Source organism: Rana temporaria, chromosome 12 (assembly GCF_905171775.1).
Source record: "Rana temporaria chromosome 12, aRanTem1.1, whole genome shotgun sequence".
Classification (NCBI taxonomy): Eukaryota; Metazoa; Chordata; class Amphibia; order Anura; family Ranidae; genus Rana; species Rana temporaria.
Window position 1 is genome coordinate 133616048 of NC_053500.1, and position 21431 is coordinate 133637478.

Here is a 21431-nt window from a genome sequence, read left to right on the forward strand (position 1 = left end):
CTTTTGCACACATAAAGCCGAACTTCAGGGAAAGCACTACAAATAGAGATAAAAAACATACAAGGGAGCTGCTTTACCAGCCAGGGGCTTTGCTACGTTCGTTCTCCATGGTCCCCTCTGTATGTAGGATCGTAGCCACCCTGCCTTGGTCCCACTATATGAAGGAACATAGCCACCCTGCCTTGGTCCCACTGTATGTAGGAACGTAGCAATCCTGCTTTGGTCCCACTATATGAAGGAACATAGCCACCCTGCCTTGGTCCCACTGTATGTAGAAAAGTAGCCACCCTGCCTTGGTCCCACTATATGAAGAAACATAGCCACCCTGCCCTGGTCCCACTGTATGTAGGAACATAGCCATCCTGCCTTGGTCCCACTATATGAAGGAACGTAGCCACCCTGCCTTGGCCCCACTATATGAAGGAACGTAGCCACCCTGCCTTGGTCCCACTATATGTAGGAACGTAGCCACCCTGCCATGGTCCCACTATATGTAGGAACATAGCCACCCTGCCTTGGTCCCACTATATGTAGGAACATAGCCACCCTGCCTTGGTCCCACTATATGTAGGAACATAGCCACCCTGCCTTGGTCCCACTATATGTAGGAACGTAGCCACCCTGCCTTGGCCCCACTATATGAAGGAACGTAGCCACCCTGCCTTGGCCCCACTATATGTAGGAACATAGCCACCCTGCCTTGGTCTCACTATATGTAGGAACATAGCCACCCTGCCTTGGTCCCACTATATGTAGGAACGTAGCCACCCTGCCTTGCTCCCCCTGTATGTAGGAACATAGCCACCCTGCCTTGGTCCCACTATATGTAGGAACATAGCCACCCTGCCTTGGTCCCACTGTATGTAGGAACGTAGCCATCCTGCCTTGGTCACACTTTATGAAGGAACGCAGCCACCCTGCCTTGCTCCCACTGTATGTAGAAAAGTAGCAACCCTGCCTTGGTCCCACTATATGTAGGAACATAGCCACCCTGCCTTGCTCCCCCTGTATGTAGGAACATAGCCACCCTGCCTTGGTCCCACTATATGTAGGAACGTAGCCACCCTGCCTTGGTCCCACTATATGTAGGAACATAGCCACCCTGCCTTGCTCCCCCTGTATGTAGGAACATAGCCACCCTGCCTTGGTCCCACTATATGTAGGAACATAGCCACCCTGCCTTGGTCCCACTGTATGTAGGAACGTAGCCATCCTGCCTTGGTTACACTTTATGAAGGAACGCAGCCACCCTGCCTTGCTCCCACTGTATGTAGAAAAGTAGCCACCCTGCCTTGGTCCCACTATATGAAGAAACATAGCCACCCTGCCCTGGTCCCACTGTATGTAGGAACGTAGCCACCCTGCCTTGGTCTCACTGCATGAAGGAACGTAGCCACCCAGCCTTGGTCCCACTGTATGTAGGAACGTAGCCACCCTGCCTGGGTCCCACTGTATGTAGGAACGTAGCCACCCTGCCTTGGTCCCACTGTATGTAAGAAGGTAGCCACCCTGCCTTGGCCCCACTATATGAAGGAACGTAGCCATCCTGCCTTGGCCCCACTATATGAAGGAACGTAGCCACCCTGCCTTGGTCCCACTGTATGTAGGAACGTAGCCACCTTACCTTGGTCCCACTGTATTTAGGAACATAGCCACCCTGCCTTGGTTCCCCTATATATAGGACCATAGTCACCCTGCCTTGGTCCCACTGTATGTAGGAATGTAGCCACTCTGTCTTGGCCCCACTATATGAAGGAACGTAGCCACCCTGCCTTGTTCCCCCCCATATAAAGGAACGTAACCACCCTGCCCTACCCCTTCAAGGTAATATATATTTAATGATGTATTAATAAACACAGAGCTGTATTCATTGGCGTCTTTTATATCTGCTCGGAGTTCAGCCTTTAAGAGCTTCTGTTGAAGATGAACGCAATTCCTCGCCATCTGAACCGCGTCTGTTCTTTGCCGTTGATTGCAGGTGAGCGGGACCATGTACAACACGGGGAGACACGTCTCCTTGCGGCTGGACAAGGAGCATCTAGTGAATATATCCGGCGGGCCTCTCACCTACAGCCATCGCTTAGAAGAAATCCGCTTACATTTCGGCAGCGAGGACGGCCAAGGCTCAGAACACCTTCTTAACGGGCAGGCCTTTTCTGGGGAGGTAAGGCTGCGATTTTCTTCCCTCCAGGTTAGAAAGAAAAGGCCGATTTGTGGCAACGCTATCCCGCAAATACACTGTATTGTCAAATGTATGCCTTAAGGCCCGTACACACGGTCGGACTTTCGGCCAACAAACTTAAAAAAAAAAAAATTGTACACAACCCCTTTAAATGAACCTGAGAGAGTGAAACAAATATTTGACAGTAAAATAATTCAAGGACAAGAACCTCTTCCCCACAACCCTGGCCGGTGGTTGTGGGGGTCTGCGGGCAGGGGGGCTTATTGGAATCTGGAAGCCCCCTTTAACCACTTAAGGACCGGACCAATATGCTGCTAAATGACCCAAGGGGTTTTTACAATTCGGCACTGCGTCGCTTTAACAGACAATTGCGCAGTCGTGCGATGTGGCTCCCAAACAAAATTGGCGCCCTTTTTTTCCCACAAATAGAGCTTTCTTTTGGTGGTATTTGATCACCTCTGCGGTTTTTATTTTTTGCGCTATAAACAAAAATAGAGCAACAATTTTGAAAGAAATTCAATATTTTTTACTTTTTGCTATAATAAATATCCCCCAAAAATATAAAATAAAACATATTTTTTCCTCAGTTTAGGCCGATACGTATTCTTCTACCTATTTTTGGTAAAAAAAAATCGCAATAAGCGTTTATCGGTTGGTTTGCGCAAAATTTATAGCATTTACAAAATAGGGGATAGTTTTATTGCATTTTTATCATTTTTTTTTCATTATGGCGGCGATCAGCGATTTTTTTCGTGACTGCGACATTATGGCGGACACTTCGGACAATTTTGACACATTTTTGGGACCATTGTCATTTTCACAGCAAAAAATGCATTTAAATTGCATTGTTTATTGTGAAAATGACAGTTGCAGTTTGGGAGTTAACCACAGGGGGCGCTGAAGGAGCTTTGTTTCACCTAGTGTGTGTTTACAACTGTAGGGGGGTGTGGCTGTAGGTGTGACGTCATCGATCGTGTCTCCCTATAAAAGGGATCACATAATCGATGCAGCCGCCACAGTGAAGAACGGGGAAGCCGTGTTTACATACGGCTCTCCCCGTTCTTCGGGTCCATGGGACCCGCGGTCCCGGTCCCGGAGCTTCGGACCGGGCCGTGCGCCCGCGACCCACGGCTGGGTACTAGTACAGGACCTGTACGTACATGTGCCCAGCCGTGCCATTCTGCCGACGTATATGTGCAGGAGGCGGTCCGGAAGTGGTTAACAAGGCGGCCCCCAGATCCTGCTCTTTAATAACTAAGGGGCGGGGGCCACCTGGTGATGTCACCTGGTGAACCCGCCCCCTTGTGACGTCATTAACTGAGGGCATGCTGGGTAACGGATGTCACAAGGGGTGGTGCCACCGATATTCACTGGTTGTTAGGGACGCTTGCAGCCCTGCTCCTGAGTCAGGGCTCTTAACGCTGCCTGAGCACAGCAGCATTACGGTCCCCTGTCCCTCAAAATTGGGGTAATGCATTGGGTAAGTTAGGCCAGTGTTTCCCAACTCCAGTCCTCAAGGCACACCAACAGGTCATGTTTTCAGGCTTTCCATTATTTTGCACAGGTGATTTGATCAGTTTCACTGCCTTAGTAATTACCACAGCCGTTTCATCTGAGGGAAATCCTGAAAACATGACCTGTTGGTGTGCCTTGAGGACTGGTGTTGGGAAACACTGAGTTAGGCAGCCGTGAGGCCCCTGTGAGTGCGAGGCCTTAAGCGACCGCCTAATTTGTCTAATTAAAGAGCCGCCTCTAAATGTGATCACTTATAAAAAAAAAGGTATTTATTATGTTTTGTTTTGTATGTATACACAAATGTTTTGCCTTTCATTTCTATTTTAACCTGAATGGATCACTTTAATATCAGTCGGATTATTGCACCAGAGCCGCCATTTATCAGCGTTTTATTTCCCCGAATCGTCTTCTCTTCCTTCTCATTGGTTGGATTTGTCTTCTTCTTCCTCCAGGTCCAGCTGATACATTACAACCACGAGCTGTACACAAATGTAACGGAGGCAGCGAAGAGCCCGAACGGCCTAGTTGTTATATCCATATTTATAAAAGTGAGTACGTTTGTTGGCCGCGAGGTTTCACTACCGCGGCGGAGATTTTCATTCGTCCCCGTGCCAAGGGCGCTGAGATGGCTCGACATAATCAGGAGCGTAAAATGGTTGCCTGAGCATGTCCCCGTCTGCGGGATAATCCGTAAGGGTCCGGTACAAAAAAAAATAATAATATATATATTAGCTGTAATACGCTGTGTTCTGGCGGAGGCATGGCGCTGTGTGAAATGACTTTGTGAGCCGCGGCGTGACGTTATAAAGGTAAAGCTGAACTCCAGGCAAACCGCTAAATCTACCGATAAAATGTAGAAAGGAGATGAGCTTTTATCTTCTAAAGAAATTGTATTTCTGTCCAGATAGCAGATGTACAAAACCCGAGCAGACAGCGGGGCCGGGTCAGTGACCAGACTTCTCACTACTGCTGTTATGCAACACAACTTGGTCAAGCCCCGCCCCCCAGCCTGTGATTGGCACAGCACGGAAATGAGTCATTCTTCTTTGTTCACTCCCCTCCTGTCAGTGTCAGTGGGAGGAATAGTGTCCCATCATTGGTGTCAGTGGGAGGAATGGTGTCCCATCATTGGTGTCAGTGGGAGGAATGGTGTCCTATCATTGGTGTCCGTGGGAGGAATAGTGTCCCATCATTGGTGTCAGTGGGAGGAATGGTGTCCTATCATTGGTGTCCGTGGGAGGAGTAGTGTCCCATCATTGGTGTCAGTGGGAGGAATTGTGTCCCATCATTGGTGTCAGTGGGAGGAATGGTGTCCTATCATTGGTGTCCGTGGGAGGAATAGTGTCCCATCATTGGTGTTGTGGGAGGAAAAGTGTCCCATCATTGGTGTCAGTGGGAGGAATGGTGTCCTATCATTGGTGTCCGTGGGAGGAATAGTGTCCCATCATTGGTGTCGGTGGGAGGAATAGTGTCCCATCATTGGTGTCAGTGGGAGGAATAGTGTCCCATCATTGGTGTCAGTGGGAGGAATCGTGTCCTATCATTGGTGTCGTGGGAGGAATAGTGTCCCATCATTGGTGTCAGTGGGAGGAAATGTGTCCCATCATTGGTGTCAGTGGGAGGAATAGTGATCCATCATTGGTGTCAGTGGGAGGAATAGTGTCCCATCATTGGTGTCAGTGGGAGGAATAGTGCCCCATCATTGGTGTCAGTGGGAGGAATAGTGATCCATCATTGGTGTCAGTGGGAGGAATAGTGTCCCATCATTGGTGTCAGTGGGAGGAATAGTGTCCCATCATTGGTGTCAGTGGGAGGAATAGTGTCCCATCATTGGTGTCAGTGGGAGGAATTGTGTCCCATCATTGGTGTCAGTGGGAGGAATTGTGTCCCATCATTGGTGTCAGTGGGAGGAATGGTGTCCTATCATTGGTGTCAGTGGGAGGAATAGTGTCCCATCATTGGTATCAGTGGGAGGAATAGTGTCCCATCATTGGTGTCAGTGGGAGGAATAGAGTCCTGTCATTGGTATCAGTGGGAAGAATTGTGCTAAAGTGACAGATTTGCTGTGTTATGTGATTACTTGTAACATTTTTTTTTCTTTTGCTTTCCCTCAGGTTACAGATTCATCCAATCCTTTCCTAAACCGAATGCTTAACAGAGATACTATAACAAGAATAACATATAAAAGTAAGTAATCTGTTCAGCTTCCAGTCATTCCTGACCTCCTTGTGAAAATGCTGCTTGCTTGGCTGTCTCTGGATTAACCACTTCAATACCGGGTACTTTCACCCCCTTCCTGCCCAGGCCAATTTTCAGCTTTTTAGCGTTGTCACACACTGAATGACAATTGCGCGGTCATGCAACACTGAACCCAAACTAATCTTTTATTATTTTTTTGAGACAGATTGAGCTTTTTATTTTTTGCTAAACAGACAAAAAAAATGTCAAAAGGAAAACAAAAATGTTTTCCTTGTTTCTGTTTCAATATTTTGTAAATAAGTCATTTTTCTCCTTTACTGATGAGCACTGATAGGCTGCACTGATGGGCACTGATGAGATGTCATTGATGGACACTGATGAGATGGCATTGATGGGCACTGATGTGGAGGCACTACTATGCAGCACTGATGGGCACTGATAGGCGGCACTCATGGGCACTGCTGGGCACTAATAGACGTCACCGATAGGTGGCACTGACAAGCATCACTGATGGGCACTGAAAGGCAGCACTGATAGGTACTGATTGGCATCACTGGTGGGTACTGGTGGGCATCGCTGATGGGGCTGCACTTATAATCAATGCATCAGTGCAGCTCCCCCCTGTCAGGACAGCAGCTTATTGGCTTTCCTCTACTCACGTGTTGTCAGTGGGCCGGATTCACAAAGAGATACGACGGCGTATCTCCTGATACGCCGTCGTATCTCTGAGATCCGACGGTCGGATCTATGCGACTGATTTATAAGAATCAGTTCCGCATAGATCTCCCTTAGATCCGACTGGTGTAAGTGACTTACACCGTCGGATCTTAGGCTGCATTCTCCCGCCGGCCGCTAGGTGGCGCTTCATTTTTTTACGCGCCGAATATGCACATTCCGATTTCGGCCGATTCAGAAACGAACGCCCGCCCGTCGCTTTTTTTTTACGTCGTTTGCGTCCGGCTTTTTCCGGCGTATACTTACCCCTGCTATATGCGGCGTATCCAATGTTAAGTATGGGCGTCGTTCCCGCGCCGAGTTTTGAATTTTTACGTCGTTTGCGTAAGTCGGTCGCGAATATGGATCGACACAATTTACTTTCACGCCGAAAACAATTACGTCCTAGCGACGTCATTTGGAGCATGCGCACTAGGAAATTTCGCCGGCGGCGCATGCGCAGTTAAATCGTACACTCCCCCTAGCCGCGGAATTTGAATTCCGCCGGGGGAGTTACGATCCGCCGGCGCAAGTTTGGAGGTAAGTGCTTTGTGAATACTACACTAGCCTCGCAAAATTGCGCCGGCGAATCATAAATTACATAGATTACGCGGATCTAAAGATCTATGTGAATCTAGCCCAGTGTGAGGAGGGAAATGCCCAATAACTAACACTTCCTATTTACACTGTGATAGGTATGCTCATCCATGTCTTTATGGACCTTGCTTGGTACACTGGTGCGCAGTCATGTTGGAACAGGAAGGGGTCATCCCCAAACTGTTCTTACAAAGTTGGGAGCATGAAATTGTCCAAAATGTCTTGGTATGCTGAAGAGTACCCTTCATTGGAACTAAGGGGCCAAGCCCAACCCCCTAAAAAACCAACCCCCACACCATAATCCCCCCTTCACCAAATGATTTGGACCAGTGCACAAAGCTAGATCCATAAAGACATAGATGAGCGAGTTTGGGGTGGAGAAACTTGACTGGCCTGCACAACGTCACGTATGACGAAACGCGTCTGGGGGAAGGGCACATGCTGACTTCACAACGCTGTGTACTAGGAGGACTGGCTTCTGTTGTTTGCTGGAATCTCTGTGGTGCCACTGGGAAGAGGATTCATTCCATCCTATATGTTGATCAATAACATGCCGTTTTAATGAAGAATTTTCCTGCAATATTTGGGACTATTTAGCACAGCTTCTCTCATTTTCTATCTATTATTGTGTGTATCTCACTTCAAGCTGCTGCTTTATTTTATATTATTTGTGTTGGTACACTAGCAAGTAGAAAGCTCTATTTGTGGGGAAAAAAAGGACATACATTTTATTTGGGTACAACGTTGCACGACCACGCAATTGTCAGTTAACCTCTTGTCAACCGCTGCACGACTATATACGTCGGCAGAATGGAATGGCTAGGCATATGGACGTATATATATATATATATATATATATATATACGTCCCCTTTAAGACGTGGCATTGTGGGCGCGTGCGCCAGCCGCAAGCTCTGTGAGTGTGACCGCGAGTCCCACGGACTCAATGTCCACTCCCGCGATTGTCTCACGGAGAGAAAGAACGGGAAGTGCTGATGTAAACAAGCATTTCCCCAATCTGCCTAGTGACAGGACACTGATCACAGCTTCCTGTGATCGGTAGAGGTGATCAGTGTGGTGTCACACGTAGCCCCGCCCCCACACAGTTAGAACACATCCCTAGGACACACTTAACCCCTTCAGCACCCCCTACAGCTTAACCCCCTCACTGCCAGTCACATTTACACAGTAATCAGTGCATTTGTATAGCACTGATCGCTGTATAACTGTGAATGGTCCCAAAATAGCGCCAAAAGTGTCCGCCATAATGTCGCCGTCACGATAAAAATGTGGATTTATTAAAGGCCTATGAGATCCCTTTAAAAGTGTAAGAAATATTAAAATCCGTATCAAGAATGAGACGTCTATAGAAGCTACAATGGATAGAAGAGGAGGGAGTAACATATTCACGATAAAAACAAAATGAGTCACTCGTCGGAGTCGTCAATAGCACAGCATGAGGCTCATATAAGTAGTTGTAAAACCTAGAATATAATTAGCAGTGTTATACATTTCCTTAATTCACGGTCTCAGTTCCAACTCAGTAATTACTGAGCCTCTACCTAAATGTGCAGATTTGTACATAATGATGACCATTATGTGGATTTACGTGTGGAAGGAAAATATGCGCCAACATCTGTTCTAACATCTGATTTTAAAGTGGAATTGTCAGACATATGTGACACCCATGACCTTTTAAAAAACCATATATGCTTTCATGCTCGTCAGTACACTCTGGGGGCGATTCAATAAAGTATTTGCGGCACATTCCTGGTGGTGTGTATGTAGACGGAAGTCTAGAACCCAATTCATGAAGTGCACTTTTGACACATTTTTGGGACCGTTGTCATTTTCACTGCGAAAAGTGCTATAAAAATGCACTGATTACTGTGAAAATGACAATGGCAGTGAAGGGGTTACCACTAGGGGGCGCTAAGGGGTTAAGTGTGTCCTAAGGGAGTGATTCTTACTGTAGGGGAGCGTGGCTGTAGGTGTGACGTCACTGATCGTCGTTCCCTATATCAGGGAACAGACGATCTGTGACACTACCACAGAGAAGAACGGGGAAGGTTTGTTTACACTCACCTCTCCCCGTTCTTCAGCTCCTGTGACCCGATCGTGGGACACCGGCGGCGATCGGGTCCGCGGGCGCGGTCACGGAGCTTCGGACCGGGTCGCGAGCACGCCGTCAGCGTGAGAGAGCGGGCGGAGAGGGGGCGGAAAGCGGAGCAGTGCAGTCCTCAAAGAGAAAGTCAAGACCTACCCCGCCGCCGCCGTCTAGTTGATAAGCGCGGGGAACAATACAGCTTTCATTTGAATAGCTGTGTGTTCCCCCGCCGCGCCCCCTTGTCCGGGCACTTTGATAGACAGATCACCCGTCTCAGGATTGAATGGGTGATCTGTCTATCAAAGTGCCCGGAACAAGGGGGAGGGGCTATATATGACGAGGCGCGACGGGGGAACACACAGCTATTCAAATGAAAGCTGTAATGTTCCCCGCGCTGATCAACTAGGTGACGGCGACGGCGCTGGGGGGGGGGTTAAGCGTTCTCTTTGGAGACATAGCTGCATTTGTGGGGGACATGGCTGCATTTTTGGGGGACATGGCTGCATTTGTGGGGGGACATGGCTGCATTTATGGGGGACATGGCTACATTTGTGGGGGGACATGGCTGCATTTATGGGGGACATGGCTGCATTTGTGGGGTACATGGCTGCATTTGTGGGGTACATGGCTGCATTTGTGGGGACATTGCTGCATTTGTGGGGGACATGGCTGCATTTGTGGGGGACATGGTTGCATTTTTGGGAAACATGGCTGCATTTGTGGGGACATGGCTGCATTTGTGGGGGACATGGCTGCATTTGTGGGGGACATGGCTGCATTTGTGGGACACATGGCTGCATTTGTGGGGGACATGGCTGCATTTGTGGGGACATTGCTGCATTTGTGGGGGACATGGCTGCATTTGTGGGGGACATGGCTGCATTTGTGGGGGACATGGCTGCATTTGTGGGGGACATGGCTGCATTTGTGGGACACATGCATTTGTGGGGACATGGCTGCATTTGTGGGGGACATGGCTGCATTTGTGGGGACATGGTTGCATTTGTGGGGTACATGGCTGCATTTGTGGGGGACATGGCTGCATTTTTTGGGGGACATGGCTACATTTGTGGGGGGACATGGCTGCATTTATGGGGGACATGGCTGCATTTGTGGGGTACATGGCTGCATTTTTGGGGTACATGGCTGCATTTGTGGGGACATTGCTGCATTTGTGGGGGACATGGCTGCATTTGTGGGGGACATGGCTGCATTTTTGGGGGACATGGCTGCATTTGTGGGGGGACATGGCTGCATTTATGGGGGACATGGCTACATTTGTGGGGGGACATGGCTGCATTTATGGGGTACATGGCTGCATTTGTGGGGGACATGGCTGCATTTGTGGGGGACATGGCTGCATTTGTGGGGACATGGCTGCATTTGTGGGGACATGGCTGCATTTGTGGGGGACATGGCTGCATTTGTGGGGGACATGGCTGCATTTGTGGGACACATGGCTGCATTTGTGGGGACATGGCTGCATTTGTGGGGGACATGGCTGCATTTTTGGGAAACATGGCTGCATTTGTGGGGACATGGCTGCATTTGTGGGACACATGGCTGCATTTGTGGGGACATGGCTGCATTTGGGGACACGGCTGCATTTGGGGACACATTTTTAAAAAAGTATTGGTATTCGGTATCGCCGAGTACATGGAAAAAAGTATCGGTACTTGTACTCGGTCCTAAAAAAGTGGTATCGGGACAACCCTATATATATATCTTATTTTTTGTTCAATATTAGTGCATCTGAACCATGGAAACTTCTTCTTGGAGGAGACAATAATGGTTTTGGACTGGAATGTCCAACAAGGTCACCTGGGTGTAATGTTCGGAAGTCCACAATTTTTGGCCATGTAGTTCCTAATCACTTGAATGCTCTTGTACGAAGCGCTGGATCTACTCCAACACATTCCTATATAACGGCACTTTATCTTTCAATAACCAATAATACAGATGTGTTGCTTCGCATAAATTCACCTTTTCTTTCTTCCTCTGATCTTTGGTTACTGAATGTTGTTTTCTCCACAATGTATCCTTAGATGATGCCTATTTACTACAGGGGCTAAATATAGAAGAGCTTTATCCTGAAACCGCTAGTTTCATCACCTACGATGGGTCAATGACCATACCGGCATGTTATGAGACAGCGAGTTGGATCATCATGAACAAACCCATCTATATTACCAGAATGCAGGTGAGCCGCGTCAAGAATGATTACTGGTGTGCACTGGGTGTGTATTCCAGGCTTCATGAATGTTTTCTACTATATTATTCCACCTTATATTGTGTCTGGTTTCTTGTTCAGCAGCCCAGATATGTTAAAGTTACTACAAAGGGGAGACATAACGAATGTTTTTGAATATAGCAGCTACCCAAGATTATCTCCTGTTGGGTTTGTAGCCTGAAGATCATGAAGATGTTATATAAAAAGATACGTCTCTTATCCAAATAATTGAAGCAATAAACCTACTGTGTAATATACAGTGGAACCTCGGATAACGAGCATAATCCGTTCCGGGAGAATGCTCGTAATCCAAAGTACTTGCATATCAAAGCGAGTTCCCCCATTAAAGTCAATGGAAACTGTTAGGTTCGGTTCTGGTTCCGTTGTTGCCTAGGCTGGACCTTGGACAGGCGGATGCCCCCTCACCGGTCGAGCAATTAAAGACACAGACGGCTTATGTTGTATCGATGATTGCAAATTGCTTATATTTTTCACAGTACTTATACAGATACAGATGTTCCTCTTTCCACAAGTTTCATTCTTACAAGTTTCAGAAAATTGAGGAACAATTTACAAACTTCAGAGGATTGCGGAACAAGTTACTTGCACACAGAATGCCTGTGCCGGAACTAGCCGTCTAACACATAATCTATTTGTATCTATGACAAAAACCACAACGCTTAAATGTTAGAAAAACAAGAATAAAAGCACATATTGTATTATCTCTAAGAGACCTATGTTATCTAAAATGGAGTAGCTAATGTCAGACATATAATATTCCATTATTTCACATTACTTACAGAAACTAAAATAATTAGTTCCGCATTGAGTTCAATGGCATGCAATACCGCAGAGTAGGGATGAGCTTCGTATTCGAGTCGAACTCATATTCGACTCGAACATCGTATGTTCAATCGTTCGTCGAAATACGAACAAAACGGGTCGTTCGCGCCAAATTCAAGTTACGTTTCACAGACCATAATTTACTGCGGCATCGCTGGCTGATGATTGGCCAAGCATGCACTATGACCCGCATGCTTGGCAAATCACAGCACACAAAAAACGGAGAGAGCCATAATTGGCCAAAGCCAGGGTGGCTTTGGCCAATTATGGCTCAGGGGGTTTAGTACACGCCCCACACTATAAAAGGCCGCCTGCAGGTCGGCCTTGTGTAGTGTGTTGCGGCAGTGGTTAGAGAAAACAGAGAGAGACAGAGAGTGTCATTTTTTGCAGGTAGATAGAGCAGGCAGGCTAGTCAGTTAATGTTACAGTGTGTAGAGGATATATATACATCCCAGGTGTTGTACATATATTTATACACTGTATAGTTAACTAGATCAGTTCTTCCTAATTTACTGGCAGGTAGGTGATTGTGCTATTTAAAGACGTTTTCACAGGCATACTATAGACACCCAGCAGGTACAATATTTAAAGGAATTTTTATTTTTTATTTTTTTATTTTTTTCTTTAAGCATCATTAAAATCACTGCTCCTTAATGATGCTTAAGTTAAAAAATAAAAATAAATGAAAAATTCCTTTAAATATTGTACCTGCTGGGTGTCTATAGTATGCCTGTGAAAACGTCTTTGAGAACCCGGGTCTTGCCCCAGGGAACATGTATCAATGGAAAAAAAGTTTTAAAAACGGTCGTCCTGAAGTCCTGAAAAAAACGACCGTTTTTAAAACTTTTTTTCCATTGATACATGTTCCCTCGGGCAAGACCCGGTTTCTTAAAGACGTTTTACGACAATAACTTGCATATTAGGCTTTAAATTGAGCACTTTTGAATTCAAACGTTCGAGTCCCATAGACGTCAAATTCTCCACAACTTTATCCCTGACCTATCTGGTGTGTCCATTGGCCTTCATGATGCTTTTTGTTCACTAAGGTTCTCTAACAAACCTCTGAGGGCTTCACAGAACAGCTGTATTTATACTGAGATTAAATTACACACAGGTGACTTCTGAAGGCAATTAGTTACACTAGATTTTAGTTAGGGGTATCAGAGTAAAGGGGGCTGAATACAAAATGCATATCTGTTCAACCATCCAAACTGCATGTCAATTTTGTTTGAATAGGGCAGAATCAAATGTTCCCAGGCTATTTTCCCTGCTGATCAAAAGGTATTAATTAAAAAAAAAATATGTGAAATGGGGAAAATGCCAGATTATGGCCACTAGATGGCAATGAAGATCATATTTAATACGTATGTTCCTCCGCTCCATCCACTGGCCATAATGCGGCACTTTCCCTACTTACCGTATATACGCAAGTATAAGACGAGTTTTTCAGCACGTTTTTTTGTGCTGAAAATGCCCCCCTCGGCTTATACTTGCGCCTGATCTCCTGGACTTTGGGGACCCGGTACCAGCCAGCCATAGGTCCCCTGGACCCCAAACACACAGGTAGCCCCACTCTTCCTCTGCAAGTTTGTTGTCCGGGGGACCTACGGCCGGGGAGCACCGATTTTTCAAAGCCGGGTACCCCTTTCATAGACTTCCATGTTAAACGGTCATTTCTATGGTGATTTTGGGGACCCGGTTTCGGCCGGTCGTAGGTCTCCTGGACCCCAAACTTGCCACACATTTAGCCCAATTTATGGTCTAAATGTGTTCTAAGTTTGTTGTCTGGGGGACCTACGGCTGGGGAGCACCGATTTTTCAAACCCGGGCACCCCTTCCATAGACTCCCATGTTAAACGTCAGTCTAGTCATGGACACAGTGAGGCATGGGCATAGTGAGGCATGGGCACAGTGAGGCATGGGCATAGTGAGGCATGGACACAGTGAGGCATGGGCATAGTGAGGCATGGGCATAGTGAGGCATGGGCACAGTGAGGCATGGGCACAGTGAGGCATTGGCACAGTGAGGCATGGGCATAGTGAGGCATGGACACAGTGAGGCATGGGCACAGTGAGGCATGGGCATAGTGAGGCATGGACACAGTGAGGCATGGACACAGTGAGGCATGGGCACAGTGAGGCATGGGCACAGTGAGGCATGGGCACAGTGAGGCATGGGCACAGTGAGGCATGGACACAGTGAGGCATTGACACAGTGAGGCATGCACATGGACACAGTGAGGCAAAGTGAGGCACAATGAGGCATGCAGATGGACCCCCTTATACTTGAGTCAATACGTTTTCCCATTTTTTTGTGGTAAATTTAAGTGCCTTATATTCAGGTCGGCTTATACTCGGGTATATATGGTAGTTTTGTTTCCAATTAATAACATTTGATCTGCAGAGAATATAGCCTAAGAACATTCGATTTTGCCCCATTCACATAGAATGAATTGACATACAGTTTCGATGGATGAACAGCTATGCAAATGATTTTATAAATACACCTCAAAAAACTAGGTAGGCCTTCCTCCCTGCATGTATCTCAAGGCTTTATTTTCACCGGAGTTTACCTTATAATTTAAGCATACAGCACACACAGACGGAAGAATAATTGGTTGTATTTTATGCTTGCTTAGCTAGGAAAGACAAAAATAATGAAGCAAGGGGCAGCCTACTGACCCCTGAGACATTGTACCGCTAGCTGTGGCCTGTCAGATCTCCTTCAACAGCTAAAGACACACATGTCAAATCGTGTTTGTGATAAAAGCCTCAAATCTGATCGCACCTCCGTACGATACGACGGGGAAAGTGTAAGGATATTAAGGCATTAAGGCTGAATCAACAAAAAAAACTATCGTCTGCATTGCGAGATTCGCTTCCGGCAAAGTAGGCTGTTGCCTGTGGCTCCTGTCTATCTGTCACCGAGCAGAGAATTTACATTGCAAAAGATTATCAGGTAATTCATTATTTACCAGCCCATATCCTAAAAAGGGTTGTCTCCAGCAAGGCAAAGTGTATCTCCGGCTATATTGGATGTTTCTCTGGATATTACGTTGGGAAACTTTCTGAGACTTAAGTTACTGTCTGTTTTCATTCATAATTTATCAATGAGTGAACACAAAACAGGATCAGACGGGCGTCATTTGTTCCATCTATTTAATAAGAAGTCTACATTTGTCATTTGTTTTACAAAGTCATAGTGGCCATAAATCTGAGGAGCTTCACAAGTCTTCTTCTCAAGAAGCTTCTACTTTTATCATTTAAAAAGCCCTCCTTGCCGTTCCTGGTCCTCAAGGAAAAATTTGGCCTCCCCAATTATATTCTATTTCGTTACTTACATGCCTTGCAGGCTCAATTCACCGACACGTTTCGTACTCTTCAAGTACTTCCCCTAGTGGATGTCATTCTGGGCATAGAATATACTAGATTGATATCTACCTTCTATAATATCTTCCATACACCCTTTGCTACCCACACGGCCTTTATGCCCCGTACACATGATCGGAATTTCCGATGAAAAAAGTCAGACTGACTTCGGAACATTGCAGCCACGGGTGCAGCCACGTGGTCATGGGCGGGTGGGCAGTATAGTTCCTCTTTCTCCTCTCCAGCCAGAGAGGAGAAAGAGGAACTATACTGCCCACCCGCCCAGGACCACGTGGCTGCACCTTGAGAATTGCTACCGGATCCAGAGGCCGGAGACTGAGCCATTGTTGTTTCAATAAACCTTTTTCATACAGAGAGCGCTAGATATCTTCTGTGTTTTTTCCTATGTATGGTGGTCTGCTGGTACCAATGTTGGTATGGTGTTTCCATTGGAGGTTTGTTACTAATTGAGATTACTGCTGATATGCTTTGTGACCTTCACGGGTCGAAGCATTAAGGTTGAGAGTCCATCTTGCATGCGGTGGTGGATTCCCTATTGGTGTTTCATCTTCACCTTCACTCCTTTTGGATTCATTTGTGTAATCATACACTCTTATAAGGACTTTTTTTGGACACGTGGACATTTATTATCACTGGTTTATATTATTTATTTTTAGTTTTCACTGCTCAGTTGATTCACTGTTATTTGTATATGTATTAGTATTTTGTTTGCGCTACACTTTTTCACTTGATTTATGCATTTAGGAAAGTATCCAGGCCTTTCTTAAAGCAATCTACTGAGCTGGCCAGAACCACCTCTGGAGGGAGTCTGTTCCACATTTTCACAGCTCTTACTGTGAAAAAACCTTTCCGTATTTGGAGGTGAAATCTCTTTTCCTCTAGACGTAAAGAGTGCCCCCTTGTCCTCAGTGTTGACCGTAAAGTGAATAACTCAACACAAAGTTCACTGTATGGACCTCTTATATATTTGTACATGTTGATCATATCCCCCCTTATTCTTCTCTTCTCAAGAGTGAATAAATTCAGTTTCTCTAATCTTTCCTCATAGCTGAGCTCCTCCATGCCTCTTATCAGTTTGGTTGCCCTTCTCTGCACTTTCTCCAGTTCTCCAATATCCTTTTTGAGAACTGGGGCCCAAAACTGAACTGCATATTCCAGATGAGGTCTTACTAATGATTTGTACAGGGGGGGCAAAATTATATCTCTGTCTCTGGAGTCCATACCTCTCTTATACAAGAAAGGACTTTGCTCGCTTTGGAAACCGCAGCTTGGCATTGCATGCCATTATTGAGCTTATGATCAACTAAAAACCCCAGATCCTTCTCCACTACGGATCCCCCCAGTTGTACTCCCCCTAGTATGTATGATGCATATTCTTAGTCCCTAAGTGCATAACTTTACATTTATCAACATTAAACCTCATCTGCCACTTAGTCGCCCAATTAGACAGAGCATTGAGGTCGGCTTGTAAATTAGAGACATCCTGCAAGGACGTTATTCCACTGCATAGCTTGGTGTCATCTGCAAAGGGATGTAATGTATCTGGGTGTGTGGGGGTGTAATGTGTGTGTATTGGGATGTAATGTATCTGGGTGTATTGTGGTGTAATGTGTGTGTATGGGGGTGTAATTTATATGTGCTTTGTTCGCAGTCTCTAACCATCTCTTGTAGTATGTCTGCAGTCTCTGACTGTGATGACATTGTCGAAAATTATGCCCCCCCGAAAAAAGTTCTACGGACGCCCCTGACTATATTACCAAAAGTATTGGGATGCCTACCTTAACACTCACATGAACTTTAATGACATCCCAGTCTCAGACATCCGTAGGGTTCAATATTGAGTTGGCCCACCCATTGCGGCTATAACAGCTTCAGCAGAATCCATAAGCTATGAAGTTCATTCCAAAAAAAGTCCCTAAAGCAAAGCAGTGCTTTCAAATAATAAATTGTACACTGTTAGGTGGCAATATGGTGAAAAACACCCAGTGGGACAAATCCGGTTAAAGTGCTTGGGCAGTAGTTAATGGAAAATCGTTTGGCGTATGGAGACTCCACCTTCACCACACCACGTGATTCCACTCCCCTAGGAAATGCACTTACCATAATTATGTCAAAACACGCTTTAGATATGTTATGCCCAGACAGCAATATCAAGGGGTTGTCTTCCAGGGTATCTCAAATAGTTCACCGGGACAATGGATTTGTGCACTCCAATTCACGCTATTCTCACTCATATGATAATAAGCAGTTCCATGGGCTCAAACATAAAGAAAAACAGTCCTCATAGCGTAACTCTGATCGCCGTTTCTAAAGTGCACCTGCGCCATTGTCTATGGCGCATGTGCCACAGACATCGGCACCCGTCATTATTGTAAATAATTAATTATTGTAAATATTTCGAGCACCTACAAGTAAGCCTTAATCTAGGCTTACCTGTAGTTAAAAGTGGTTGTAAAGGGTTTATCGGGAGCAGTGATCACTGTCATTTCAGTGGTAGCCCCCCCCACAGTTAGAATCACTCCCTAGGACACACTTAACCCCTCGATCACCCCCTAGTGATTTTTTTTTTTGGGAGCCACGTCGCACGACCGCGCAATTGTCAGTTAAAGTGACGCAGTGCCGAATCGCAAAAAGTGCTTTGGTCTTTGGCCAGCGAAATGGTCCGGGCAGGGCTTTTTTTCAGGGGGAACTTGGTGGCTCAGATCCTTGGGGGGGGGGGGGGGGGAGCTGCTCACCACAATCACTTGTAAACACAGAAGTTCGGTTTCTGTTGACAGCTCTGAACTCTATGTGTATCCCCCCCTGAACTCTCCACTCTGTATGAAATGCAATCCTGGTATTTAATGCTCCTTTAACCTCCCTTGCGGTATGATTCTTTCAGAAAAAACATGCTGAAAGCGGTACCATTATTTGCAAGGAAATTTGGCGTTTTATATTGTAGGTCTGTAATTTTTAGAAATAACTCACTTAAATCTGACCAAACAAGATTCTAATAGGCATCCCGGTATGACATTTTTTTAAAAACAAAATTATAAATTATAAAATAATAAATAATTATAAATAATTATAACAAATAATAATATAATTATAATAAAAATTATTCAATAATGTAATCAAATCAAAATCACTGAAATTTGCTCAGTTGCAGAATTGTCGCTGTCATTATTTTTTTTTTTTTATGACGATTTTCCCCACAAATCACTATCGCACAATTCTGCAAGTGATTATAATTTATTATCGCTGTTTTTTAGCTGATCTAAAACTATTTTTGACATAAAGGGACACTTTTGGTTACTATGGACAATCTACAGTTTTTTGGAGAAAGAAACGTTTTTATTATATAAAAGTACATGTAGGGCACTGGGCAGACCACTAGGGACAAGGGGGGGGGTGTTTTTTTTACATACAGTACTGTAATCTATAAGATTACAGTATACTGTATGTAATGTGTTTGTTTACTTTTTTGAATTTGGCGCCGTTCTCCGTCCCCGTGCGTCGTAACGTCGCAGGGAACGGAGATCGGCGGCACAGGAGGAGGCTGTGTGAATCGAGCGAGGTCCCGCTCGCTCACACAGCGCGGTGGCATCGCTGGATCCAGGGACAAGGTAAGTAAACAGTGCCTGTGGATCTAGCGGGGCGAGCCTGAGTCTGACTCGGGGTTACCGCTCGCAGCAGGAAAATCTAACCCTGAGTCAGACTCGGGAATACCGCCAGGCAGGTTAAGACCCTCTTACTGTTCATGAAATTTGACTGAACACACCAACTACTTGATGTGATTTGGAGGGTGTGTATGGGTGGAGGGGTTTTGGGGGGGTGGTTGAGTTGCAGCACCTATTGTTTGAGAAAAAAAGCCCTGGGTCCGGGACTGAAGTGGTTAAGGTAGTAGTTAATTTTTGTTTTTATTATCTCATAGGGGACTATTACAAAAATTGTCTTCATGCGCACATGGTACGATAATTTGCCTGTAACATTGACAAAGCCACGTACATGAATTGACATTTATGTACGTGGCTGTAGCCTGTGGCAGAGTTAGTTATCGGTCTTCATTATCTGGCAAACAGAATGGTGAGTTTGAGGGCTTTTCAAAATTCCAGCCATTATGTGGAGTTGCCCTTTAAGCAGGATTGTCTCCCTGTCTTCAGCAGGAAAATTGGATTCATACAAAAGAAAAAGAAAAGTACAAGGAAGCGGCGCTATAATGCGGAACTAAATTAAACAGGAAGATGACATTTGCAGATTTTTATACAGCTCCAAGTTTTTATCAGACAAACTTTCTTGGGTTAAAGGCTTCCGTTGTACAAGCTTAATAATGATTTCCGCGAAAGCCGCAGAAAATCTTCTCCGGCTGATATTATCGCCCCGGCACTTGTTATGTTCCAGAAGCTAAAACGATGGCTAGTTCATTTCTAATAGAGGACGCTGACGGCTTCAGTGGGATTAAGTGCAAAGTGTAACAAATTAAAAATCTGCTTTTGAACATGTTCCTAACTTTGTGAAACGGCGCAGGTAATTGTAACACCACCGGCCAGACATCGGCACAACTAGACTGGGGGTTTGGAGAGCCGCCATGAGAAACTCCTCAATTACTCCACTTGCGTTCAAGCATTTCATCTTAGAAAAAAAAAAAGTGACCTCTCCGCCAAGACTCTGATCTAAACAAAAGTTTTCTTTTGCAGCTAATACAGCCTACAGACAGAACAAATCATTCATCCAATTTGGCGGTCTGCATGAGAACATTCCATTGTCTGTAGGCCACCACTTGACCATGGCCAACGTCTACTCTGTTTGAGATGTATTCTGGAGGAATCAATCAACCAGGGATGGATATTTCTCAAGTGCTGCCATGATTTGTCTGTGAAAGTTCTCATATATACAGGTCATTGTATATTTCAGAGAGAAAACAACAAATGCTAGCACTTAGGATGCCTGCATACAGTGGCAGCTGGTGCTCAAAATTTTTTGGAGGGGCGCAAACAAAACGAAAAAAAAAAAAAATGCGGCCTCACTGTGCCCATCAAACCCAGCCAAAGGCCCATCAAACGCAGCCAATGTGCCCATCAAACGCAGCAACTGTGCCATCAAATGCAGCCACTGTGCCATCAATTGTCGCCACTGTGCCATGCCATCAAACTCAGCCACTGTGCCATCATTTATCGCCACTGTGCCATCAATTGTCACCACTGTGCCATGCTAAATGCAGCCACTGCCACTTCAATTGTCGCCACTGTGCCCATTAATCGTCACCACTGTGCCATGCCATCAAACGCAGCCACTGTGCCATCAATTGTCGCCACTGTGCCATCAATTGTCATCACTGTGCCCATCAATTGTCGCCACTGTGCCATGTCAAACGCAGCCACTGTGCCATCAAATGCAGCCACTGTGCCATCAATTGTAGCCACTGTGCCATGCCATCAATTGTTGCCACTGTGCCATCAATTGTCACCACTGTGCCATGCCATCAAACGCAGCCACTGTGCCATCATTTATCGCCACTGTCCCCCTCAATTGTCACCACTGTGCCATGCTAAACGCAGCCACTGTTCCATCAATTGTCGCCACTGTGCCCATTAATTGTCACCACTGTGCCATGCCATCAAACGCAGCCACTGTGCCATCAATTGTCGCCACTGTGCCATCAATTGTCACCACTGT

At 45.8% G+C, this 21431-nt stretch overlaps 1 protein-coding gene across 1 annotated transcript in view; it reads left to right on the forward strand.

The window, feature by feature from the left end:
* Positions 1 to 21431, forward strand: part of CA10 (carbonic anhydrase 10) — a 181191-nt gene that overhangs the window by 142810 nt on the left and 16950 nt on the right. The window contains exons 4-7 of the mRNA XM_040330765.1: positions 1979 to 2164; positions 4150 to 4245; positions 5812 to 5884; positions 11359 to 11513. Coding sequence (XP_040186699.1) covers positions 1979 to 2164; positions 4150 to 4245; positions 5812 to 5884; positions 11359 to 11513 — 510 coding nt within the window. The remainder of the gene's footprint in view (positions 1 to 1978; positions 2165 to 4149; positions 4246 to 5811; positions 5885 to 11358; positions 11514 to 21431) is intronic.